Source organism: Calidris pugnax, unplaced genomic scaffold (assembly GCF_001431845.1).
Source record: "Calidris pugnax isolate Ruff unplaced genomic scaffold, ASM143184v1 scaffold211, whole genome shotgun sequence".
NCBI classification, from domain to species: Eukaryota; Metazoa; Chordata; class Aves; order Charadriiformes; family Scolopacidae; genus Calidris; species Calidris pugnax.
In genome coordinates, this window is record NW_015091083.1 from 8726765 (window position 1) to 8739710 (window position 12946).

At 49.5% G+C, this 12946-nt stretch overlaps 1 protein-coding gene across 1 annotated transcript in view; it reads right to left on the reverse strand.

Moving 5' to 3' along the window:
• Positions 1 to 1210: 1210 nt before the first annotated feature.
• LOC106897082 (exocyst complex component 3-like protein) overlaps positions 1211 to 12946 on the reverse strand; it is a 42766-nt gene continuing 31030 nt past the window's right edge. The window contains exons 9-14 of the mRNA XM_014957468.1: positions 12652 to 12784; positions 10926 to 11036; positions 9246 to 9401; positions 6117 to 6238; positions 4398 to 4583; positions 1211 to 2670 (exon numbers count right to left, since the gene is read on the reverse strand). Of these exons, the coding sequence (XP_014812954.1) occupies positions 4403 to 4583; positions 6117 to 6238; positions 9246 to 9401; positions 10926 to 11036; positions 12652 to 12784 (703 nt within the window). The 3' untranslated portion in view covers positions 1211 to 2670; positions 4398 to 4402. The remainder of the gene's footprint in view (positions 2671 to 4397; positions 4584 to 6116; positions 6239 to 9245; positions 9402 to 10925; positions 11037 to 12651; positions 12785 to 12946) is intronic.

Consider the following 12946-nt stretch of genomic DNA (forward strand, 5'->3'; position numbering starts at 1 on the left):
GAGCCACTGTGGGGACTGTCAGACACGAGGGCAAGTGGGAGATCCTTGTTGAGGCTCCACAGTGGCCCTGGCAAGTTGATGGCAAGGGCAGCACTGCTCCTGCCTGCATCCTCAGGCCACCAGATAATCCTGCAGAAGGATCCCGAGTGTGACCCTGCTTCCTGGCCCTCCACAGAGAGCACCACAAATCCCACCCAAGCGCTTTAACCCTGGCCTAGGGTGAAGGCTAGAAAGAAGGAGGCTGGGTCACTTGGAAAGGTCAGGGCACACGGCAAAGTGGGCTAAAATCTCCCCCCAAATCAAGGAAAATCCCTCATCCCACTTCCCCACAGCCTTCCCTCCCCTCCCTGACCACCTCAGATAGCCCCAGCATCCCCCCTGCTGCCACCTCCCCTCTTGGGGAGCCACCAGGAGCCTCCCCACACACCATCTGCTCTCCCCAGGCGACTTGCAGGTGGCCGAGGGCATCCCTCCCACACCATCTGCCTCCACACCAGGCAGCCTCTCCCCACCAGCCCCCCAACCCCATCCCACGTCCCCAGGCCCTCCTGCTCTGGAAAACCTCACGCATGTCACCAGCGTTAAACCTCATGGGCAAATTCAAGTCTTTATTTGCCCTGTCCACGAGTGGATGCTCCGCTCAGGATGGAGAAACTCACTGTTAAGAAACCTCATTGAAAGTGCTGTTTCTCCACGGACACAGAGACAGGCAAGGACAGGCACAGTATCAGCCGTGATGGTGCAGGGCTTGTCCTCAGCCATCTCATCCACAGGGCGAGCCCAGTGACCCCCACGGCTGCTTGAGAGCAGAACATACCCTCGTCTGACAGCGAATGTCAGATGGCAGAGAGGTACGTAGCAACCGACATGTACGTGGCAGGAGCCATCCACAGGCTGGGGGGCTATTTTTAGCCTGGCCATGATCGAAATGTCAGAGGGGTTTTTATTTATTTCCTCTGGAAGGCTCAATGCTTGAAATCCCCATGGGCAGAGCCTGGCTCTGACCCTGCTGTCGCAGCCAGGTCCGTCATCCCTTTCCACCCTTGGAAAAAACGTGCAATTAGGTGGGAGGGAAAGGTGACTTGACCAGCGTGACCAGCAGGGCTGGCACCCTTGGGAGGGCAGGTGTCCACCCAGCCCCACAGCCCGACCCCTGTCCCCCCAGCCAGGCTGCAGCTCCCCCAGCCTCCCCACATCTTGGGAAAGGTCTCACTGAAGCTGCAAGGGACAGCTATAAAACACAAGGGACAGAGGAGCTGGGCATTTGAAGCTGATGTGCAGCCAGGAAGGGCAGGCAGGGCACAGGATGCTCTCACTGCCCTTCAGTGATATGAGTGTAACGATGCCGAGGTCTCATGGTGCCCCCAAAAGCCCACAGAGGACTCTCTGGAGGTGGAACAGCCTGTTCCTTCTCATTTCTCTGCCGCTCACCCCACTCTCAGCACTGTGCCAGGAGCAGAGCTCATGACAATGATAAACCTGCCCCAGCTCCTGCCAAGCTCACAAGACCCCATCTACAGGGAGGGCTCTGGGTGGACAAGCTGTCCCCAAGGCTGGCCACCCATGTCCCCAGGGTGACAGCACAGCAGAGCATGGCAGCACCCACCCAGCACCTGACACAGCCCCTGCCTCGCATATCAATGGGTTACGCACAAATTTACCCCTTTTCTTGTTGGGGAAGCAGATTTGAAGGGAAATGGCTGCTCAAAAAAGCACTGGCACGTCAGAGGTAGCAAAGCTTTTTTCTCATTTACAGGGCCAGAGAGGAGCTGTAATGGCCTATATTAACACAATAGCAAAGGAGGGCCTTGAACCAAATCCAGCTTGGAGGTTGTGACCAGTCCATAGATAACTGGGAAGAAAAATCAGTGTTTTCCCGGCGGAACTGCCTATTTACATCTGAAAACAGCACAGACCTTGCCCGGAGGCCGGGACAAACAACTCCTTTCACTGCCTGCTTCCCAGGAGGCTTTCCCCTCCCTCTCCAAGAGGAAATTTCCAGTAACTGAGGTATAAAAATGAATGCAAATCTCTGCTCCAGAGCCAGCTGTAAAACTCATATGGGAAGAGCTCCCTGTCCCGCAGCCGGTGCCATGGCAGGCTGTCCCCAAATTGGGTCACAGCCTTTGTGTGTAGGGAGCAAGAGAAGAGCAGCTCTCTGCATCCTTCCAGGCTTTGAGGGGTGGATCCAGGTGCCACCAGCACCATGGGCTGGGCAGGATGCCCTAACGGAGGGTCCTGAGTCCCTGGGGGAGGTTGCGATGCCATGTCACCTGCTAGGACACCGCAGCAGTCCCTGGTTTCATGTGAGATTGCAGGAAACAAGGGATGGAAATGGAGAGACATTTGGTGAGGGGGAACTTTCCTCCCCCTCCACACACCACCATGCCACGTCCTGGGAATAACCACCAGGACTCAGCTAAGTGGCAATCTCTAGGAAATTTCGAAGGAATGTCTTTCTGCCATATCTCATTCACCTTCCACCTGGGCTTTGCAGCGAAGATTCGGATTTTGGCCACATGTTTTTCCTGCAGAAGTGCAGGAAGTGTGTCTTCCATAGCTGTCAGGCTTCTCTGTGCATCCGGCTGCACGGGTCCCCAAAGCTTTCAAGGAGCTGTGATTGCAGATGCTGCCACGTGGGAGTGAGACCTCATGTTTCTCACGGCAGGCCTGAGGGAAAGCGAGAAAAAAGCTGGGTAATTAAATAGCACTTGCCAGAACACGTGCAAGTGTCAAGCAGCAAAAACATCCTTCCTATGCACAGATTCTTGCATGAAGCTGGATCGACATTTACCTGCCAATTTTATTGTTACTGCCACCCCCGAGCTTGGGTGAGGCTACCAACCTGTGCTGCACTGCAGACTCAGACAAATCTGGGATGTGGGAGCCTATTTATCCAGGGGATTTCAGCAAATAGGAGATTAAGTGTGTTTACAGTGTTCTAAAAACATATTCCTGAATATCTTTTCTAAAGCAAAGGTGATGCCATGGGTAATTCCTTTAAAGGAGGGTATAAAAGCAGGTGGCTGATAGCCAGCTCATTATATCAGAATCAGTTTTCATTAGGAAGGGAAAGCTTGTGTGCTTATTAATTGTTTCTCTAATTGCTTTCTCTCCCTGCTACCAGGGTAGCCCGCTGTCTGCTTGTGCCTGGAGGCCCCAGGTCAGAGCCCTGTGTAACTCATCCCTGATCTGCTAACATGGGGAACTATAAATAAATGGTGACACCGGAGAGCAGAGGAGGAGGAGGAGGTGGAAAGGGACTGTGCTTCTCAACCTGAGATACTCAGTCTCACCAGCTTATCCAGCAGCAGGTGACTGGTGACACTCCGTAAATATTAACCGAGGTGGACTATTTCTGATAGCTGAGGGCTCTGGCCTGGCAAAGATAAACCAAAATTCTCCTGGCTCTGAGCTGGAGCTGAACAAATTTGGACTAAAAAAGTTGCAGATTATTTAAAATGAAGCAAACAGCTGCATGTTCTCCAGTAAGAAGTATTTTTAAACCAAGAGGACCTGCTTAGCTTCAAAATCTGCTGTACCTTACTCAAAAAAATAAAAATCTCCGATTTGCAACTGCAAAGGAATCCCTTGGGAAACTGGAAGGAGATTGCAGATGCTCCAAATGAGCCTTAGCAATTCATGCCAGGGGATTTAAAACCTTACAGTGACAGTCATCCCTCTGACTTTTATCCCTCCTCCCTTCTGCCACCGGCTGCTGCTGCCAGCATGGAGGGAGCTCGCTCGACCCTGGTGCTCGCAGCACAGCACCCTCAGCTCATCAGGACCAAGCCTGACTTAATTAATACAGGGGGTGGCAGTGGGGCTCACGTATCCCTCTCCTCTCCACCAGGGGAGCAGGAGGACCACCGAGGAGAAAAACCCCAGCAGCAGCCAGGGAGACCCTGCCCATGCACACATGGTAAGAGCTGGGAGAGGGGGGGATGCTGCAGAGAAACCTTGCTTCGAGGAAGCAGAGGGGAGCAAAGGACCGTGAGGAAGAGCCCTGTCTTCTCCTTTGTCCCTGCTGTAACTGGAATCATGCATCTAAGTACTGGGCACCCTGTGCTGCCTACAACACGATGCTTCATGATGTGGAAATTTGCAGGGGGAGAGAGTGAAGCAGAACTGGTGCATACAGCAATGAGGACATCGGGGAGGGGATGCTACAGCCATACTTGTTCCATCTCCCCAAAAGCCAGGCTGGATGGGGTCTTGATCAGGTTGGATGGGGTCTTGAGCAACCTGCTCTAGTGGGAGGTGTCCCTGCCCATGGCAGGGGGGTTGGAACTCGATGATCTTTGAGGACCCTTCCAACCCAAACCATTCTATGATTCTATGCCCGCACCTGTGCAGGTATGCGTGTTACACACAAGCACACTCATGCACACACTTACCTTTGCTAACAGCAGAGGCAGCCACAGAGTCCGTATTTTCTAGGTTTTACTTCTATATCTGCAAAAAGCAAGTTTGCTTCTGTTTCTGATTCCCTGTAATTATCGTGAAATGCCTTCAAGAGAGCAGCTCGGTCTTCTCGGCTGAGCGAGTCTTTGATGTCCAGCACCGCACTCAGATGTTCCTTCCTTTCCAAAAAGGACAAGAGGCCAGGTCAGAGAAAAAGTCAAGGAAAAAAAATTGCTTGCTATCACTCAGTTTTGCTGAACCAGACCACAGACTGGGAGCTCCTGAGCTGCATTTTGACCCCCTCTGGCCACCTAACAAGGAGGAGGCCGTATCACAAGAGCTGTGTGGGACAGGGCTGAGATCATGGGTCCCAAGCCCAGTGCACACAGCATCCCCATGAAACTGTGGAAATCTTCACCCCAGGTTTCTTCTAGAAAAAGATCTCTATCCACCATTACAGGTTTTGGGTAACTCTGCATTCGACCATTTGGAAGCATTTTGGTATCTTTTCTCCCCCTCAAATGGAACTACACCTTCTTCATCTGGAAGGCTGCAAGATTTCTGTTCTATATAGCATTGCTTCACTGAGGGGGGGCACACCATATTAGCCTGATTAACAAACAGGGCAAATGGACCCAACATAGGGGAATGTGCTGAAATCAAAAGCAGTGCATCAGCTCTCACCAGGATGACCTCTTCTGAGATTTGGACCAAAATAATATTCTTCTGAGTACTTCCTTTGCCCACTTCCTATACTAGCTATATCTATAAATATACAGTTGCATATATATATATATATTAATACATAGTAAGAGAATCACAATTGTTATGCTGTAACAGATAAGCAGCTTTTTAGCTCAACAGCATCTTCAAAAGTAGCAGATGCTGAGGAAAAGAATGTGGAAACCAGACGAAGCATAACATGATCTCTCTTTGTCTGTCTTTTTTTTGTTTGGCTTCTGGCAATCTGCAGTTTAGAGACTTCCTTCGCTGGGGGTTATATGATGACTGTCATGTTGAATAGGCACTGAAATAATTATTTGCCACAAATTGTCTACTCCCTATTTGAAGCTATTCACACTTTTGGCCTTCATTGCATCCTGTGACAGAGAGCTCTACACTGTAATCATCTGAACTTGGAAAAACACAGTCACTAGCACAAGACATCAGCACAAAAATTAGATGTCATAAACCACAGACTTTGGATCAAATGCAGTTAGTAAAGTTCTGGCCTTCCTAATAAAGTTAGGTTTCATTTCTGTTATCAGCTTCCTGTGAGAAATACACCTAGGATTTTGTGGAAATAGTTATACCTAGAAAAGGACTGGTGAAGTGTTAAAGCCCAAAGCCAAGTGCTTGGAAGTTATGAAATGCCCAAGTTAAGGATGTTCTTGAAGCCCACATTTGGCACACGTGTGCCTGTAAATTGTGCATTCAGGCAGTATTTTTCCACAGCATTCCTGCTTTGTTGACAGCCATTTCATGCATCCTTCACCTTTACAGAAGGACATCTCAACTCCACTGGTTAATGTCTGGCAAAGCTATAAACCATGTTAATCAGCACCTGCAAATAGGCAGTGCATTCAAAAGTAAGCATTGTGCCTGGCCCACCACGCTGCAAAAGGTAATGCAGGACTAATATTGCTGTAGGTCTTCTGGTGGTAAGTAATCACGTAAGAAACTACAAAAGTCAAACCAATAAAAGGCCTTACCTCAGATCAGGAAATTCTTTGAGAATGGGCAGAAGGGCTATTTTCATTCCCTCAGCATCAGAAGTTTGAATAAGTTCTAAAATTGCTTTGAGAGGATCCTTGAGGGGACCAGCCGCAGGACCCTGGTGAGAGAAGCAAAGGTGTGATCAGGGCAAGGGAAGCAGCACACAACACTAAAAGCTGGACTCATATCAAAGAGGGGACCTCACTGCGTGGGCTCTGAGCTTTGCCAGACTGCCTGTGCATGTAGAGAAGCCTGTTTGCCCTCCAGAGTAGGAGAAAAGAAACCAGGCTGTAGCCACAGACAGCTTCCAGGGCAGCTGGGTGACTACCTTCAGCAGCACAGAACCCCCTCCTGCATTTCCTTTGGCAAAATGTACCTAAATTTTCCCTACATCACCTGTCCTCTCAAGGCCATTTCACCCTCTGGGAAGTTGTTGCTTCCAGAGCCAAGCACAGCCCAGTACCTATGCGAAAACAAGCTCTGCTGGCCAGACATGATGGCATTTCTTCTGTCCTGGAACACGCCCAGAGACAGAAAAGTCACCTTGGGGAGAGGGTGGAGGGACACAGATCCTCTAAGAAAAAAGGAAAAAATGGGAATCAGGGGTAGACAGGGTAAAGGATATGACATGGCTGGAAGATGCTGCATATGGTCAGCTCCCTCTAAACTGGAGCACACAGAAGGAGAAAGCCTCTTCAAGAAACACACAGCATTTTTAGCAAAGCTGGAGGAAGCAGAATGCGGATGAACTGCCAAGAGAGAGCTTCAGGTCTTGCTCACATTTTTCATCGGTGTGGTAATGCGATTCAGGTAATTACTTCCCTGAATTATTGATGCCATCACGTCAAGGGAGACTCTGTGACAAAGCAAACCTGGAGAACAGGCTGCCAAACTGGGGCAGGAGAAGCCCAGGTTCCCCTGATCTCCACGGGGCATTACACACAGCAGGCCACATTCCCGGCGCAGCTCACCTCCGCATTGAACATAAATTAAAAGGGAAAAAAAAAAAACAACCACCAACCCAGTAATACTTGAAGACAGCCTTCTCTCTCTTCCTCTGCACTGCAGACACACAGCATGTCTGGCTCTGCACAAGCTGTACCCGGCTCCTACGGCACCGATACTGTACAGCTTCCTACTTGGCAAGCTCGCTATTACAAAATGCTAATTAATTTGAAGGTGTCAGATTTAGTTAAGCCTATACAGAGAGGCAAGGTCAGAGGTAAACAGCCCGCAATGTAAAAGGATGGAAAAGATGCGTCTTGTCAGCAGGGCTTAAGTGCCTTTGACACGTCCTGCTCTTAGGAGAGCGGCGAGGTATTTCCTAATGTGCTTTAAGGAGGGAGGGGAAGGAAGAGCCCGGAGAGAGGGCAGAGCAGGGCAGGGAGCAGGTGCAGCCCGTGCAGCCGCTGCAGGATAAATTCAGGCTGCAGCAGGGCACATAGTTTGCATGCATAACCCTGCGCCTCGCCGGGCTGGGGATCAGGCTGTCCCCTGCCAAGCTTACGCGTTTCCTCCCCGAGGTTTTCCCTGCTCCCACACCAAGTGGGAAAGTGAACAGACTGCGGATGCAAGAGGAACGGTGCTAACTAGATGCAGTCTTTTTTTTTTTTTTTCACCCAAGCTGAATTTAGGGTTTTAGTAGGTAATTAGATTTCCTGTATCTCCTTTACACTATAAAACCAGCTTTCCTTGCACATTACAGCCAAAGCTGATGCTGAGCACAACATTACCGGTAAACTTCAGAGCTAAGATTAGAGAATCCTCCTGCTACTCCCAATGGCTCGATTGCTCAAAGCATTGACTTGTCTGTGATTGATCACTCCAGGAGAGGTGGGACTTCAGCTAAAAGGACTGCCCGCTTCCAGCCTTCCACCATGAAACTAATGCATTAATTGTAATGGGTCTAAGAGGTTTTGAGAGAAGCCTGCAGACGATCATTTTGATTTCATTCGTTGGACCAAGTAAGAATTGCTGACAAATGGCTTGCAAGGGGACTCGTCTAGGAGAAAAGAGATTTCCACTCCCTAGCACTTAAATCTGCGAGTCACGAGCATGACTCAGAATTTATGAAATTATTAAAACCGGTAAAGCTGAGATTTTTTTTTTATCTGCTCTGTCACATCCGAGCCCTGTTACCAGACTACTTTTGCAAATACCCAGCCTCTTACGAAGCGCAATGCCTGAGCGCTCTCAGCCTCTGGCTGCAGCAGCTGCAGGAGGGGATGCTGCTGGTGCTGCAGTCCTTGCCCTTGGCTACTCAAGAGCCCCGTGTGACAGCCTGGTGGCATCCACAGATGCTGTGTGTGTGGCACTGCCAATTACATCGGATTACGAATTGAGCAAAGAGGGGGTTTTTAACCTTCTAAAGTTGCTTCTGCAAATCAGCCCCAGCATTTTTCCACAAGTTTTCTTCAAAGGTGTGGCTCTGCTTTTACACCCCATCTATCCGTTCCTTCTGCAGTGTGTCTTTACCTCCTACTGGTGTGAGGTGTTTACCCCTGCAGGAAGACTCGTTCCTCCCTGTAACCGTCACCAACCACAAGAGCATCAGCGTGTTTCCGCCCGCGAGGAAATGCTCATTCCCGTGAGGGAAATGGTTCGTGCAGCCATCAGCCCAGCACTGAGGGGCTGGGAAGGGCCTGCAGGGAGGGAGGAGGCCAGATGGAGGGGTCACAACGCACAGCCCATGTCCGGGGAGGGGCAGCATACAGGGCAACCCGTGGAGAAGATGAAGATGTGGAGCAGCTGATTTAGTTCATCAGCCCAAAGGCTGAAGGGAAAGCACCGGGGGGCAACACAGCTCTCCGTCTTCCGCATCTCCAAAGGTTTGCCCGAGGGAGCTGACAGCTTTGGAGCTGTCTCATCAACTCAGAGGATCACGCCTCGTTCTTATTTCAGTGGCAGGAGTGTGAATCTTGCCTCCTCTAGTCACACGTTTCAAAACCATAAACAGCTTCTGGCAGATCAGAAGGGCCATCAGCACATCTGATTGTCATTTCTGTGGAGCTGGATGCCACTGCGGTGGGACCGCTTCAGCTTTTCTGCTGCTTTCAGAGCCTTTTTCTCTGCTGGTACTGTTCTTGATGACAGAGAGCAAAACTGTAACCATATCAAAGACTTACTAAGCACTCTTTAAAGACGGTTTGCAGCATTCTATGATCTTCTGCTATCTTGCTGACAATCCTCCTCCTCTGCACGGAAGATGGTTTCCTGGAAGTGGTCAGGAGGGCCTGCAGATATTCTGTAATAATGATGGCGTTGACAGCCTTGACGAGGGCCTGTTCCAGAGCAAAGACGACCCAATTAACTTCCCTGTACTGAACGAGGACCAGACCACACCTATAAGACTCTGACCAGTGTAGACAAGGGATATAGGGCCCATGCAGATGGCTGTCCCATTTCTCTGCTGAAGTATCCTTTAAAAAGCCTGGTCTAACACATGGAGTACCTCCAAGCTCTACGAGAATGACATAAACATTGATGATAAGCGCGGAGACATCCAACCAAAAAGCAATGGGACCAGTTAGCTGAGCCAGAGGTCACTCGTGCTCCAGAGCAGCAGTGACACTTGGCTTAGCCTCAAGCTGACAAACACGTCGCTTGGTGACAGCTTGGACTACAGACAAAGCCAGATCCAGCCTCCCTGGAGCATCCCCATTAGACACGTTCCAGGACCATGCCCTTGGGCACACAGTTGTGGCTGGGCACAGAGACTCACCTGAGCAGCTCTGAGCCCAGCCACCACCTGCTGAGGAACCCCAGTGCCAACACCACGCAGTGGCTGAAGGGGAACGGAGGGCGAGCGTTTCTAAGGGGAGATGGGCTGCTGCACAGAAACCACATTTTCATTAGCAATTGAAATCAGAGCGGTTTTAGGCTGCAGTCCAAAGGTACAGGAAATCCCCAGCTCTGTCCACACCAGACAAAGCAAGAGACAGACAGCTCTGGCAGAGTGCTCCACCACCGCGCTGCTGCTTGCGCCAGCACTAATGTGACATAATGTCCAGTGACAGACTCTGAACAGCAGCAAAACAGCTACTATTTTTTTATGTATATTTTTTTTTTCTGTTCCATCACCTTTTTCCACATTTCAAAGTGTTAATCAAAATCAGCACTGACAAAGAGCCTGCAGACCTGGCTGGGTAAGAGAAAGGGACTCCAGTGCTTAGAGGGACATGCGTGGCACAGGTAGCAGCAGCAAAGCCAAGGCACCAATCTCACTGCTGATGAGCCAGGCTCAAGAGTGAGCCTCAAGGGTCAACAAGTTGTTTTGGCTACTGTAAAGGTGAAAAAGCTTAGGGACTCTGTGAGGTTGTTCTTCACCAGCCCTAGCATATCTAACTCTGCCTGAGAGACTATGTCCTTTGGGGATCTGTGTGTGTCCACCTTTCTGTGTGTCCACTCTCCATCAAAGGGATAAATATGCCTTACAACTAAGGTTGAAGCACATTAAAAGCTGAGAAGATTTCCAACATAATGGTATTGGGGCAATGGTAAGATCAGAGATGGCCCAATGCTCCCACTCTTTATTTGGGAGCTAAATTCAGCTTCCACATTTCTTCACCTGGTGGTTTCTCTGCTGAGGTTACAGAAAGGTCCTAGCTGTCCCAGTGAAGAAATACCCAACTCTGTTGGATAGAGAAATTCGACCAAGACCACTATATCTTTAAAAGCCCTTTTAACAACAGACAAAATTGTAGTTTTGATTAATGTTCAAATACTGTGCCATCCAGAGGTTCAAGGACTAGTTTTAGTGATTTCCTGAGTAATATCTTATTCTTACTTTCTTACTTATTTCTTACCTCATACGTGTCTGTTTTTTTCTTCCCAAATGCCAAAAAGCTTTGCTTTAAGGATTCAAGGATGTGGTCAAAACCACTGTCACACTTTTTGAAGTGCTCCTTCAGTGTTCCCTGAGGAAAAGGGACAGACAGTGTCAAAGGGTGCACATGTAGAGACACCGTACAGACAACAGACAGGGATTATTGTGCTTTTTCTCCTTCTGCTCTCAGAAACAGACTCCTCCACGAGCTGCAGCATCCTGTGCCTTCATTTCAAAGAAAAGCAAAACATGAAAGAAAGAAACAATTCAAACTCAGGAAGGATATATTAAGTCCTTAAGTCCAAACCCGGGAGACAAAAACTAGTGAAAAATGGGTGGAATGGCTCTAATCTGGGGACTATGTAAAATGTGTCCCCACGGATGGGGAGTGCAGGAAGAGTCAGCCATTCCGCACCTTCCGCTCCGGCATCCTGCTCCCAGCGTAGCCATTGCCTCTTATTCAGTGGGAAAGTATAAGGATCGTTGAGCAGGCAGGCAGTGAATAAACTCTGTCTTTCATGATTCGAAGCCTGTCTCAACACAGCCAGAGAAGGTCTGAAAACCTGAGCCCTAGGTCTCCTGTTCCTCCCCAGGACTGTCCCTGCTCCCTGTCAGAACCATCCCCAGATCCCCTCTTGACGTGTGGGCACACGGGACAGGCTGGCAATGAGCTCTGGAGACCAAAACGGCACAGTGTGGCCAGGTCTTCTTTTGTCATTTTCCTTCTGCTGCCTTCAGCATGCTCAAGGGAGCCCGTGCAGTGAGCCTGAAGACGTTCAGGGGAGCTTCCCAAGGAAACACACAACCCCATGCACTATTAGAGTGGGGAGAAGAGGAGGCTGAGGGGACACCTTATTGCTCTCTACAACTACCTGAAAGGAGGGTGTAGAGAGGTGGGGGTCGGTCTCTTCTCTCAAGTCACAGGCAACAGGACAAGAGGAAATGGCCTCAAGTTACGCCAGGGGTGGTTCAGGCTGGATATTAGGAAAAATTTTTTCACTGAAAGGGTTATCAGGCATTGGAATGGGCTGCCCAGGGAGGTGGTTGAGGCACCATCCCTGGAGGTGTTCAAAAGACGGGTTGATGTAGTGCTGGGAGGTATGGTTTAGTGATGATGCTCCTTGTTTGTTGTGTGGGTGTCTATTTTTGTCAGTTAGGTTGACGGTTGGACAAGATGATCTTTAAGGTCCCTTCCAACCTAGAAGATTCTGTGATTCTGTGATTAGCAGCCTGTAATTGTGTCTTATCCACACATGAAGGCCAGGACATGAAGGGCTGATAGTCTAACATTAGAAAGTATGAAGGGAGGGGAACTTATCCCAAGGGAGGGATATATTTCTGGTCAACCTTCTCTACATCCTGACTACCCACCACAGCTCTGTGAGTTATCGCTGCCCCAGGAAGATGCTCAGCTGCTGGGGATGAGTAGGTACCAGGTGAAGCTTAGCCCTTGGGGTCTGGGTGCCCAGGGGCAGCATGGGGTACCCATTTGTAGCACAACAGCAAACACTACAAACAGTGGAAGAGGGATCCCAAACACTGGGAAAGATGAAGCTGTCAATATAGAGCTTCAGACAAGGCAAAGGAGGGTACTGGGCCTGAAGATCAAATTATGGATTCATCCTTTCCAAATCAGGGCATGAGAGTGAAGTGTGTGCCTGCCCTACAGTCTGAAAATATTCAGTGCTGACATGGGTCTCCCATACCTTGACTTTAGAAGTGACTGTCTGCAGAAAATGCTCCGTAATCTCATCTTCCATCCTGTCTAGAAATCCATTTACCTTAACATCCTGCCCAGTGCTGGCACTGCAAATGTATGTCAGCTTATGCCAGACAGTCCTGTTAAAGAAAAAAAGGGGGGAGGGAAGAGAAGGGGGAATATGGAAAGTATTGATCAGATCAAATCAGGCTATTCTCTCAGATCAAAACTCTTCCTACAGTGACCAACATGAGTGCCTGGGTAGTTGAATGGACACGTGCTCAGGGCTAGCTCAGTGACCC